The sequence below is a fragment of the Ptychodera flava genome, chromosome 6, assembly GCF_041260155.1.
Source record: "Ptychodera flava strain L36383 chromosome 6, AS_Pfla_20210202, whole genome shotgun sequence".
Lineage (NCBI taxonomy): Eukaryota > Metazoa > Hemichordata > Enteropneusta > Ptychoderidae > Ptychodera > Ptychodera flava.
In genome coordinates, this window is record NC_091933.1 from 1,356,178 (window position 1) to 1,370,382 (window position 14,205).

Below are 14,205 nucleotides of genomic sequence, written 5' to 3' on the forward strand. Positions count from 1 at the left end.
TAGACGCTACAGGTGGAAGCCCAGGGGAGGAAGTTAAAATGGCTATCATGCCATTAATGATGCATGGTGGGAAGCATCGTACACAAGCCCTGTATGCGTGTGCATGTAGAGGAATTAACATTTTTGAAAGTATTCAGTTTTGTTCCTTGTCAAATTTTGGAATGTACCATACCACACTCTTTCGGCCCCATTCTTTGCTAGTGTGAGTTGATTTAAAGTTAAATTAAAGATTGATTGAATTTGGAAAGAGATCTGGGCAATGATTAAATTGCAGTAAAATTGTAGCTTATTTCGCGGTAAAACACTCACTGATATAAGGACAGAACAAAGAGTGAGACATAAAGATAACTACACTGCACGGGCATCAATGCCTCGGGCCTTCGAACAATCTTCCTGCACGGCACAGTGCCGGGCCGGCGAGCGCTATTTTGGCAGGAAGCGGCCTGGAGATGCAGGCAGGGTCGACAGCGCCCTCTACAGTCTGATGGGTTAAACTACCGGCAATAAGGAAATGTGGAAGTAAAACGGACATACGTGACAATCCGATAAATCGTGTTTACAGTTTTGAGGTCTTGTCAACGTACTGAGAAAAATTACAGATAAGATGGTCAATGACAACAATTTAACAGGGCAAACATAGAGGAAACGGGATGCATAGAGAAAAGTAAACTAAGTATAGTTTCAAAACCGAATTTGTGAAAAGAATGATATAGCAAATATGCAACAAAATCCGATGATGATAGGTATGCCCTAGGTATGCCAGCACCAGCACCTCATCACAGCATGGATGTAAAAAGTATTTTTTTTTTTACGGCCATGATCACAGAAAAGATAGGAAGGCACATAATATCAAAGCTGTATAGAGTGAAACACAAGAGTCCTCACTGGATTTGAAACCACATTGGGTACCATTGTATTCCACACACTGGTCAATTATGACATGGTAACTGTGATTATGATTTAATATAAAATCAATTAAATTTGAATCATGCATTAATTCACTTATCATAAAAAAGCAGTGAATTGTGCTAATAATTCCAGGTAGATGAAATTTTTTACCAACCCTTCCAAATTCTAATAAAAGATGCAGAAAAATAATACATTGAGACCATAATACAAAGAATATGGCATAAGATTCCCACAAATTTCACCAAATACATCAATGTTCACCAACAATAACTATGTCATTACAATGCAATCATGGTCTTTACTCTTCTCAACTTTTGACAATTTATTTTTTCAATATTTGGAAATTAAACACTTTAAATTGTAAAGAAAGTAGTACCAGCTAGGTCAACAAAGTTTCAATATAGTGTGTACAGTATTCATACTTCAAATATTTATTCCCAAAATTTTGTAAAATGTTTTTGGGTTCAGCAAAGATTTGCTTCATATAAAATTCTACTTTATGGTTATTGGTAAGGATTTGTGCATGTTATTGTTCCTCCATTAGGGACCGTTCAGTTTTTACGGCCTGGGGGGGGGGGGCAGCAAAATCTTGTCGCCAGTTTTCAAAATAATATAGACCCCCCTGCATTTTTTTGAAAAAAAGATGACCCCCCCTTTGTCAGACAAAAAAATTTGATGACCCCTCCCCCTAACGGGTGAAAAATAACCAAAACCCATACGTCAAATTTACCCGGACGGTTTGGATTTGAACTCCGGTACGCGGCGCACTTTATCCGTGTAGCAGCTAGATGCCAGTGCACAAACTTCTCAGCCACATCCATGCAAACGTCTGTTAATTAGGACAACTGTAAGGCAATTTTTAACTTCATTTGCATAGACAACTTATGTCCATCACACTGTTATGCAAATTCCCCTTTTTGTCTCAATGCTACCATTCAGGGTCGCGAGCATGTAAATGGTCTTTCAAAGATGAGATAGGTACTTAACCAGATACTACTTAATATGAGTTGGCTGCCGAAGGCAGCCCGCTGCTTATTGTAGTGGGTTGGCAAAGTCCGGGCCTGCCGGTAAAGAGGGTCGATCATGGCCATGGCATAAAGTGAACGTTATTGTACTGTATTATATTTTTGAAAATGTGGTGACCCCCCCCCCCTTTCCTACCAGTGTAAAAGCGATGACCGCCCCCTTTGCGGATTCCAAAATTACGATGACCATCCCTGGATTTTGCCGGCCCGCCCCCCACGGCCGTAAAAACTGAACGGTCCCTTCCCATAAAATTTTTCACCGGTGTCCAACGTTGCAATGCACTATAATGCAGAGTAATATATGCTGTTTATTTTCACCTGTCACTCAGGTGTTGAAAGAGTTACAGTTGAAAGAGTTACGATTTCCACCATGGTTTAAAAACATTGTTTAAAGTGTCAATGTCAACATGCGTGACAGAAGACTGGAGTTAAGGCAATTACAATGTGCAATCAATATCACAAAAACAGAATTACAACGAAAACGGAGTCAGTGTGGACTCTTCCTAAGTGCCGCGCCACAAAATAAACGCAGCAACTGACGTTTTTACAGACAAAACACACAATGTAGCAAATGTCATGAAATCTTTTTCTATTGAAAAGCGTGCTGGCGTTACAAGGACTTACATTTTTGAACGTGTTGATTTCGTTATGGATGTGTAAGAAAAATATATCCATGTCTTGAACAAAAAAATTGGAAAAATCTAAATTTCAATATTATCGATGATTTTATGGAACTCACAAACTGAAGCAAGGGTTTTCCGTCTTTAGGAAAAACTGCTGACGCTAAAAGTGGATAGCGTCAATGGAAAAACACACTACAGAACAGACCCTAGTACGGATAGTCGCTGGTGGGGGGTAGAGGTGTTAGTCAAACAGTCGAAGGTGTGCTCGCTGTCGTCGGAACTTCATCTGGACGTTTATGATAGACGTACAGTGATAAAGGTGGCATCGGATAAGGTGTATAATATATACTGGCATTTTGATGGCAGCAATCTATATTGAGATGCTTGATGCGGTGTTTGTTCGCTTGATGTTGTCCCAGTTTTACTGAAGCTACCACCTCGATTGAGCAAAGAAGTTTGTGTAGATGCAGATGCAAGAAACGTGATACCGCACCGTTCCAGCTCTTTCTGTACATAACTTTGGTTTTATTCTCAACTAGTCATAAGGAACTTTTTGTAACAAAAAGAATACATATTGAATCTTTTGCTCGATTTGTAGGATTGATTGAATATAGGCGGTGTGCCTTTGATGACGTTTAATTTGCGCATGAAGACTGTCTGAAAAAACGTCTGTGGCTGCATTTATTTTGTTGCGCCGCACAACAGAGAGTCCACGCTGACTCCGTTTTCGCTGTACTTACTGAAATTGAGTTGTACCTGAGAAGTTTGATTTTTTTCTGTAAATATATCTTATCAAGTGACATACAATATATATGTCATTGGCATTACCAATGCTTTCTTTGGCAATAAAAGTCAGTTCAAGAGAAAATGTTAAACTTTAACATACATATGCATAGTAAACTGATATTTCAGTAACAAACATTGACAATGCATTTTCTGATGCTCAGCAGTAATGGATTTGTAAAAAAACTTGTAAACAAACTAAGGTTTCTGCTAGTATATATCCAGTAACCCATCCTATGAAGAAGATTCATTGTCAAAATTAATAAAAGCTAGGCCATAATTACCTGCCATAGGGGCAGTTCCAGGGACCACTGAAGACTTAATTTGCCATCGTATAGGGTACATGACAAAACATTATTTTTTTACAGCCTTCCTTGAAGCAATTTTTCCTCTACCCACTGGGCACACAATTTGTTTTCCTATAAATGGCAAGCAACATTTTTTCCCAAAAATCATACAGCCCCTCCCCCGCCAATCAAATGGGCCACTTCTAAGAAATAACCTTTCTAGTTTGTTAGCTTGTGCCCCTTACTGTCCAACATACAAAGCTGTGTCAGAGTGGCTTAACTCTGCACTTAGACACATGGCAAATGTGCCTACGTGGTTCTTTCTGAGCACTGGCATAATTTGCAATGGTTTCACAGCTGATCAGAACTGGATGGAAATGTCTTCATCTGTAGCAATCAGGATGTGATAATTGGTTGGGTCACTGGGTTTGACAGATCATAGCTCTACATATGGTTAATGGTCAAAAGGGATCAGATCTGTTAGAAACAGTACACAGTACATTGTTGTATCTCTTTGATAGCACACCTATATGTATTAAAGTTCATTATACTATCCAGAATTTGAATTCTTTTCATGACATATGTATGATTAATGCAGAAATGAATACCAATATCTTATCATATTAAAAGATTTGACAATACAGAATTTATAGTGAAAATTCTTCTTACAGAGTTCAAGAAAATAAAATTGTGGATGGTTTTAAAAAATAAGGTGATGTTTATGTTAAAGTTCAAATGTCAACTGCAAACAGACTACGAATACCTTCAGAACACACATCAGGAAGGAAGCTTGGTTTTCTTACAGAATGAATACTGCGGTTGTAATCTTACAAAATACATATGAGATGTGCCTGTCCGTCATTTTCTTATGACTGACAGAAGGAAATTCTTTAAATTTCAAATTTTACCAACGGATTGGAAAGATAAAATGTCTGATTTGTACAAGTAGGACCCATAACCCGGGATGCGACCATACAGAATTAGCAAATCTTAGAGTCTCTGTATGTTAGACAGACATTGATACATAGAGAAACTGTCATCAATTACCCGGTACTATATGTCTACAGTAGATATTGGAGAACTCATTTATAGACTGGATTTTTTCGCCTTACAGAAATTCCCATCACTGAATTTGTCTCCTATTTGCATTGTATACCAACACAGAGCAGATGCCATCTACCTGCACATCTTTCAACAGGTATTCATGAAATATCACCCTCAATATGTAAAATACATCACATATCCATGATCATACTATATACCCGTAGGGTCAGGTCTTCTGAAGGTAGCTTGATTACATAGTGTCACCTTTGAGTCATTTTTATTTGTGTAGTGTTCTAGTTATGTCCTCATACCTCAGACCACTGACTGCTTCATAGATATAGTGTTCTGCTGCTTCAATATAAAAATACCGCAATTATACGGTGTCGCTCACATTTTATCAGAATTGGTACATACCAGTATGGGTACCAAAGATCAACCAGAAAAACAAGAATGACAAAAGCAAGTAAGGTCTGCAACTTAGGTACTGGAGGTAAACTTTAGAAACATGCATACCAACTTCTATAGCAATGGGACAAGCAGATCCTACATACATAAGCAAATGTCAACCAAAAATTAGCTAGAGAAGCTTGACAAAAAGAAAAGGTTGGAGAGGCGGGAAAAAGAGTGGGAAAAAATATAAAAGGGATCTTTTAAAAAGGAATGCTACCTCATCAATCTTCTATCACCTACCCCCTCCTGAATATCAAATGAAGTATTAAATCATAAAGCTAAAAGCTGTAAAAACACACCAAAAACAAACAGACCAGGACAGTGGGTTTCAATTGACAGTAAGATATACCTTTATTACATTATCCCTCATAACAAACAAATGTATTGTTTACGCCATAGAAATATGTAAATAGCGAATGTAAGAAACTACAACATGTTTTTTGAACGAAAGTTGTCTGAGATGGGTTTTTTCAGCAAAAAATACTTGAGATGTTCAATAGAGTGGATTCTATAACAAATGGTTGTGAGATGACTCATTAAAATTTCAAGACAACAGATTATGTTTTTCTTGATTTACTTGTACCATTAGCTAACACCCAAATTATGGCTACCCTCCCTCCCAAATATCACCCACAAGTTTGCTCTTGAAGCATACATCAGTTAAATAAATAATATTTTCCCACTTAGATGTTCATTGTATACCTTTCAACTTTGACCCCTAACATACACTTTGCTGTAGTTTACGATAAAGGTGGAATATATTAAAAGACATCTATCATTTACAGTGTCAGCTAAGATATTGAAAAGACAATGTCAATATACAGAATGATACTGTTGTGATAAATATTGAATCAACAATATCAGAAATTACATAATGGAATTTCACCATTCCCTAGTTTGAATATTCATTATGTACCTTTTTAACAGCAGTAGCATTTGATATTTGAAAGAACTCCATCCACTGAAATTCTTGTCTAATGATGACTTTCCCTTTCAAAAGAGTAAATGTACTGCAACTATGGTTGAAAATCAAAACAGTTCAGACTTAACTTCTATCCCACCTAAATAACTAAAACATTATATTATAAACATTGTCAGTGACCAAATAGTAGAATGTACTTGTGTAGATCCAATTTAAAGATCTATCCCACACCAACAATGTCACATTTTCCTCTATTCATTGCACAATGGTTTGACAATAAGGGTTTTCTTGGTGACTGCATGGTTATAATGAGCCATGCTTTTAAAGTAACACAATGTATCTCTTCTTACAACAATATTGCTTCCTGAAATAAGATACACATCGGTAATGTGGGAATCACTTAATGGTCACTTGAATATCTACTGATTTATACAATGGACAGTAATGAAATCATTATTACATCATTTATATTTTTAGTTACCATCGATTGTAAATGTACCATGAAAACCAAACCAAATGATTTCCTCACTTGAAATTTAGGTCTACAAATGGAAGAAAAACTTTCTTTCATTTACAAAATGTATATCTATACAGATTTGCCTCTAACTGAAATAATAGACTTGTGTTTGATAATCTCCAAAATGTCATGATATTTGCAAATATTGCAAATATTATAAAGAGTTTTGTATAGCAGTGGGTGGTACAGACAGAAGACAGTGGTAGTGATGCAGAACTTCTTTCAGATTCTTGCAAACCTGTGAAGATGTACATGTCGTACAATCTACAAGGTTTGGATACAGAGCTATCACTTGCTTCCAGGTGTCATGGTCAACTGAAATCAAACAACATGGCAACATATTGTGAGCAAGAATACTCTTTGTGGAATGACTTAATTGAGTGTAAAAAGAAATCAAAATTGATGAATTGGAAACATACAGGAAATAAGGTCATCATCATCCTGGCACAAGTAGATGTTTATATTAGATTGCTATCTCAAAGAGGGTTGTGAATATGATACACTTTAGGTTATTAGACATCATGCCATATCTGATTTTAGCAAAATTTCACTTTATCATTTCACAGAACTGTCATGGGGCTCTGATACTGTAAATGTTGGGGACATTTTGTTCCTACAAAACAGAATGGAGAGACTTGGTATATTACTACCTACCATTGCCGGGTTTTGCTTTCTTCAATGATGCTAGCAATGTTCCTACTGCTTTCAATACAAATGACATTTCTGACATACGAGGCCTGTGCAAAACAAGTAGAGAAACAGTTCATTTTCAAAGCTCGAATGCTCAATAATATAGGTATGTCTACTTGATTTTATACAAATGGATGTTTGAAATTTGATAAATTCTGTTACTTTCAGATCAGAACAAAATCATATTGTAGCCTGAAAGTTATCATAAAATGATGTTCTACAAAGTATATAAATTGTCTGGTCTAATGCGCTGAAAACTCCAGGATGAAATTCATTGATATTCAGGGTGTATAGAAAATGAAAATGTTGCATATTTTGTAAACTTGAAATCACTTAGTCATTTTCTGTCAAGAGTTAATTTGCACATTTTTCTGTGTTCACACTACATTATTTTGTGTGGTTCTCTGCAAAACTACTTGAAACCTTCACAAAATTACTATCTCCTCTCACAAACAAACACAACTTTTGAAAGTTCACTGAAAATTGCATTGTCAAAATTAATGATATTATACTGCACAGCTCTGAACACACTGAAGAGTTGCCCAACTTATGAGACATCATCTGTTGATACACACCAACTTGAATTATAGGTAATCCAAAGTGCACTAAGATGGAGAGGATGTCAAGTTGAACTTTTAGGTAGATTTAAGATAGTAAATCTACTAGAATATTCTTGGGTGGTCCATTTATAAGAAAGAGTGATGTTTTTATGGTAAAATTGGTAAATGCTGTTTATAGTAATACTGTATCTACTCCACTGATACACTCTTATCAATCATAACAATGTCTGTTACATTTCATTTCTCACAACAAGGATCTTTTGTTATATGATACCTATGAACAATATTTCATCTGATTTTTATGAAAATCCTCCTCTTCATTGTGATAGATATATTTTTGTCAATCAAGAACACAGTGAATGGAATTTGCATATTTCTGCTGAAATCTGACATTGTTTATACTGCTATTATTTGGATAGAATTGCTGTTGATAATATCAAAGCTGTTGGATGACAGCACATTTATTTCAATATCTTAGAGATATTTATTATTAATCTTTCCATGAATGTGACATTAAAATACCGAACAAACAAAACATTTTTGTATTCTGTCACGACATATTCTGTCAAGGTAAAACAAGACTTTACCCACTGACATTGATAATGTTAATGATTTAGAAGAAATGAATTTCAGATGTCATTATTGTAAAAAATCTCAAGTACACAATGATAAATGATAGTATGTATATCTATTAGTACTGGCTTAGTACAAGTATAGGATCTCAACATATCATAATGACAGGTGATATAATAATATGTTAGATAATGAGGTTTTATCATATACCCATGCCCATATTGCTACATTCTAGTGACGTTCAACGTAAAATATCAGCCGTGATATTTCACGGTAAACGTCGAGATATGCACGATGAACGTCATCAGTTTTAGAGTTTTCCCGAACTACATTAGCAGTTTGTTGGTAAACAACGTAAACAACAAAATGGCTGCCGCTCGCCGCCTTACGAAGCGATGTCGCCGAGGTAAAAACTTGAAGGGCTTCGAGGAACACGGGTATTTCTGGTTGCAAACTACGGGAATATCACATTGAGTCTTGAAATGTTTTCCCATGGTATTTTTTTGGTCAAGTTCTCGCAAACATTCTGCCGTTCGCAAGGCACCGGCACTGTGCAGGTCTCCACCGAACGGGTAATGAGCGCGTGGCGTGACAGCGATGTCGCGCGCGCGACGACTGTTGACATGGCAACTCTAAAGGTAAACTAACAAAATGGCGTCCCCTCTCCGCGCGAGCTCCGACGATCGAAATCAGGATAGATTTAAAGCTGAGCAGTTTTTGATCGGTACAGTTGTAAATACCATATTGCACCTTAAAAAGTTCTTCTGTATGACGATTTTTGTATCCCGGTGTCTTAATTTCTTCTTGGGTTTCATTGAGATACGACTTGCAGCGATGTCGCGCGTGATGTTGACATCTTCGTCGTATACTTTATGAATGAAGCCTGTTCACATAAACATTCTGATATTTATGCGCAAGGCGTAATAAAGTAAAGCCTCAAAATTAAAGGCTTTTCGTTCTATTAGTAAAAATTCCCTAAAATTATGGGCATGGGTATATGATAAATCGGTTATTACCCAATATCGCCTGTTCCTTGTGTCGTATCAGCATTCGTGTCATTTGTGCTGCGTCAGACACTCAACTTCGTCTCGTGTCTTACGCAGCACAAATGACACTCATGCTGATACGACACAGGAACAGGCGATATTGGGTAATAACCTCTAAATATATTAGATATTATATAGTAACCTTGGAAGGGGACATTTGCCACTGAGTTTTTCATCTTCAACGTACTGTTTGAGAACCTCTTGACACCTTGTTAAGAGAGCTGACAGTGCCATCTTGGTTATACAACCTTCATTGGTAATAACACTCTCTGTGATGAATGAAAACTGTAGCAAAGTCTCAAAGCAGGCTTTGGCAAACTCTTCCCTTAACTGACGTCCTGTATCCGTATCTGAAAGGAAAATATAAAGTAGTTTTGGAAATACAGACGTGGGATTCCTCTATTGAATGAGTTTGGCATGTTGTATCACAGTGTATGTACTCTACACTGCATATATCACAGTGTATGTACTCTACACTGCATATATCACAGTGTAGATACTCTACACTGCATATATTACAGTGTATGTACTCTATACTGCATATATCACAGTGTATGTACTCTACACTGCATATATCACAGTGTAGGTACTCTACACTGCATATATCACAGTGTATGTACTCTACACTGCATATATCACAGTGTATGTACTCTACACTGCATATATCACAGTGTAGATACTCTACACTGCATATATTACAGTGTATGTACTCTATACTGCATATATCACAGTGTAGGTACTCTACACTGCATATATCACAGTGTAGGTACTCTACACTGCATATATCACAGTGTAGGTACTCTACACTGCATATATCACAGTGTAGGTACTCTACACTGCATATATCACAGTGTAGATACTCTACACTGCATATATTACAGTGTATGTACTCTATACTGCATATATCACAGTGTATGTACTATACACTGCATATATCACAGTGTAGGTACTCTACACTGCATATATCAGTGTATGTACTATACACTGCATATATCACAGTGTATGTACTCTACACTGCATATATCACAGTATATGTACTCTACACTGCATATATCACAGTGTATGTACTCTACACTGCATATATCACAGTATATGTACTCTACACTGCATATATCACAGTGTATGTACTCTACACTACACTGCATATATCACAGTATATGTACTCTACACTGCATATATCACAGTGTATGTACTCTACACTGCATATATCACAGTGTAGGTACTCTACACTGCATATATCACAGTGTATGTACTCTACACTGCATATATCACAGTGTAGGTACTCTACACTGCATATATCACAGTGTATGTACTCTACACTGCATATATCACAGTGTAGGTACTCTACACTGCATATATCACAGTGTAGATACTCTATACACTGCATATATAACAGTGTATGTACTCTACACTGCATATATCACAGTGTATGTACTCTACACTGCATATATCACAGTGTAGGTACTCTACACTGCATATATCAGTGTATGTACTATACACTGCATATATCACAGTGTATGTACTCTACACTGCATTTATCACAGTATATGTACTCTACACTGCATATATCACAGTGTAGGTACTCTACACTGCATATATCACAGTGTATGTACTCTACACTGCATATATTACAGTGTATGTACTCTACACTGCATATATCACAGTGTATGTACTCTACACTGCATGCATCACAGTGTAGGTACTCTACACTGCATATATCACAGTGTAGGTACTCTACACTGCATATATCACAGTGTATGTACTCTACACTGCATATATCACAGTGTATGTACTCTACACTGCATATATCACAGTGTAGGTACTCTACACTGCATATATCACAGTGTAGGTACTCTACACTGCATATATCACAGTGTATGTACTCTACACTGCATATATCACAGTGTATGTACTCTACACTGCATATATCACAGTGTATGTACTCTACACTGCATATATCACAGTGTATGTACTCTACACTGCATATATCACAGTGTATGTACTCTACAATGCATATATCACAGTGTATGTACTATACACTGCATATATCACAGTGTAGGTACTCTACACTGCATATATCACAGTGTAGGTACTCTACAATGCATATATCACAGTGTATGTACTCTACACTGCATATATCACAGTGTATGTACTCTACACTGCATATATCACAGTGTATGTACTCTACACTGCATATATCACAGTGTAGGTACTCTACACTGCATATATCACAGTGTAGGTACTCTACACTGCATATATCACAGTGTATGTACTCTACACTGCATATATCACAGTGTAGGTACTCTAAACTGCATACCGGTATATCACAGTGTATGTACTCTACACTGCATATATCACAGTGTATGTACTCTACACTGCATATATCACAGTGTATGTACTCTACACTGCATATATCACAGTGTATGTACTCTACACTGCATGCATCACAGTGTAGGTACTCTACACTGCATATATCACAGTGTAGGTACTCTACACTGCATATATTAAGTGTATGTACTCTACACTGCATATATCACAGTGTAGGTACTCTACACTGCATATATCACAGTGTATGTACTCTACACTGCATATATCACAGTGTATGTACTCTACACTGCATGCATCACAGTGTAGATACTCTACACTGCATATATCACAGTATAGGTACTCTACACTGCATATATCACAGTGTATGTACTCTACACTGCATGCATCACAGTGTAGGTACTCTACACTGCATATATCACAGTGTATGTACTCTACACTGCATATATCACAGTGTAGGTACTCTACACTGCATATATCACAGTGTAGGTACTCTACACTGCATATATCACAGTGTAGGTACTCTACACTGCATATATCACAGTGTAGGTACTCTACACTGCATATATCACAGTGTAGGTACTCTACACTGCATATATCACAGTGTAGGTATTCTACACTGCATATATCACAGTGTAGGTACTCTACACTGCATATATCACAGTGTAGGTATTCTACACTGCATATATCACAGTGTAGGTACTCTACACTGCATATATCACAGTGTAGGTATTCTACACTGCATATATCACAGTGTAGGTACTCTACACTGCATATATCACAGTGTAGGTATTCTACACTGCATATATCACAGTGTAGGTACTCTACACTGCATATATCACAGTGTAGGTACTCTACACTGCATATATCAACACATTATTTGGATCTTTAGCAAATATTTGATTATTTGATTTAGTACTTTATTAGAAGAACCAAATCTAGTCCACATTATGAGTCACATTTTGAGACTTAGGACTGACAGGATGAGGTATGCGTTGCTTGTCTATCGTGCCTGTGATAAATTTCTTACAGTACTGCAAAACATTGAGGCACGCATGAAGAAAATAAAAACTCATAAGTCTATGTTCAAAATGTCAAAATCAGGTGAAAAAGTTTTAGACACTTTTACCTGTAAATGAGGACGTTGATGTTGAGTGTATGGATCCTCTGTTTAATACTGACATTATTGATGCCATAAACGGTTTTGGAAAGCTACTTGGGTATGGCAGAACTTCATCTCGTAGTAACTGAACAACTTCAATGTCAATAGATTCATGCTCTTGAAATTCATCTATGGATAATGTTGGGGGTGTACTCCTGCAATAAAAGGTGTTATAAGGTATGATAAAGATTATGAAGTGTGGTGAGTGTGGTCATGGTGAGACTGTGTACACATTCCATTCTTCTTCTTCAAAAAAAGTAACGTTACATTCAAGCATATCTTCATCTATGATATTATGACATATTTGAACATGTCATTGTTCACAAAGTGACGAAGGTTTGGTTGTCAATAGTGATCCAAGACCTGGTTATCGGGCAAATTTTGATAAGGTCAATATGTAATGCTGAACAGTTTAAAAGTGAATGTTGAATTGCAGTAGAACTTTAGAGGTTTCTATTTGATGTTTTTCAGTCTGTTCAATGAAATAAGGTACTTACTGTTGAGAGAATAGAAAGTGTTCCAAAGCAATGGCTAGCTCTGACCACATTCCCATAAAGTGTGAGTTACTGCTATTGTTTCTTGCTACTGGCAGTGCAATACGTAAAATTTCCAGAAGTGCAGCTATTGATAACTTCCATGTACTCTGAGATGGACATCCATATTTCATTCCAAGAGGCATCTGCAATGTCTGGTCAACATACAACAAGTATTATTTACTTAACAATCCACTTATCTTTTCTTAAAGAGGCACTCCCACTTGGTAACATTTTTAAAACATATTTTATAATGCCAACGGTCGATATTTGACGGATCGCAACATATCGATAAAAACATGTCATTTCCCGAGTGTATTTTTCACATCCCGAAGGTTTACGATAGTTTCTGATTTTGACCCGAAATCCCCCGAAGGTTTGTTGTTGTGCTGATTGACAATATTCTAGGGAGTCTACAATAAGTTCGAACGACGCGATTAATTTACTTCCCATTGCAGAGACTTTGTATACAGCATTATGCCTTTACCTCAGGTAACTTTTTTAAAACTTCTCCTTAGTTTTTGTCGTTTTCATTATTCTAAATCAGTTGTATTATATTTTTAACCAATACCACATAAAACATCAGTTTTTACGTGTCAAATATTAGCCGCCTCCGATGACTACATTTTGTCGTCTCCCACTGTACGCCGCGTGCATGGTATGCGTCTATGCATACCACGCGGCGGCCGCTATGTATCAACCGCACGTAACTGTGCTAGTCACCTATGCGAATTCTGGTGGAATCAACTTTGTTTT

The 14,205-nt window shown here is 36.8% G+C and overlaps 1 protein-coding gene across 2 annotated transcripts in view; it reads right to left on the reverse strand.

Moving 5' to 3' along the window:
* Positions 1–5,447: 5,447 nt before the first annotated feature.
* The window catches only part of LOC139134552 (protein MON2 homolog), an 81,849-nt gene continuing 73,091 nt past the window's right edge, over positions 5,448–14,205 (reverse strand). For both annotated transcript variants that reach the window (XM_070701436.1, XM_070701434.1), the window contains 5 exons: positions 13,414–13,604; positions 12,884–13,071; positions 9,572–9,779; positions 7,215–7,297; positions 5,448–6,875 (listed from right to left, as the gene is read on the reverse strand). In XM_070701436.1, coding sequence (XP_070557537.1) covers positions 6,715–6,875; positions 7,215–7,297; positions 9,572–9,779; positions 12,884–13,071; positions 13,414–13,604 — 831 coding nt within the window. In that variant the 3' untranslated portion in view covers positions 5,448–6,714. The remainder of the gene's footprint in view (positions 6,876–7,214; positions 7,298–9,571; positions 9,780–12,883; positions 13,072–13,413; positions 13,605–14,205) is intronic.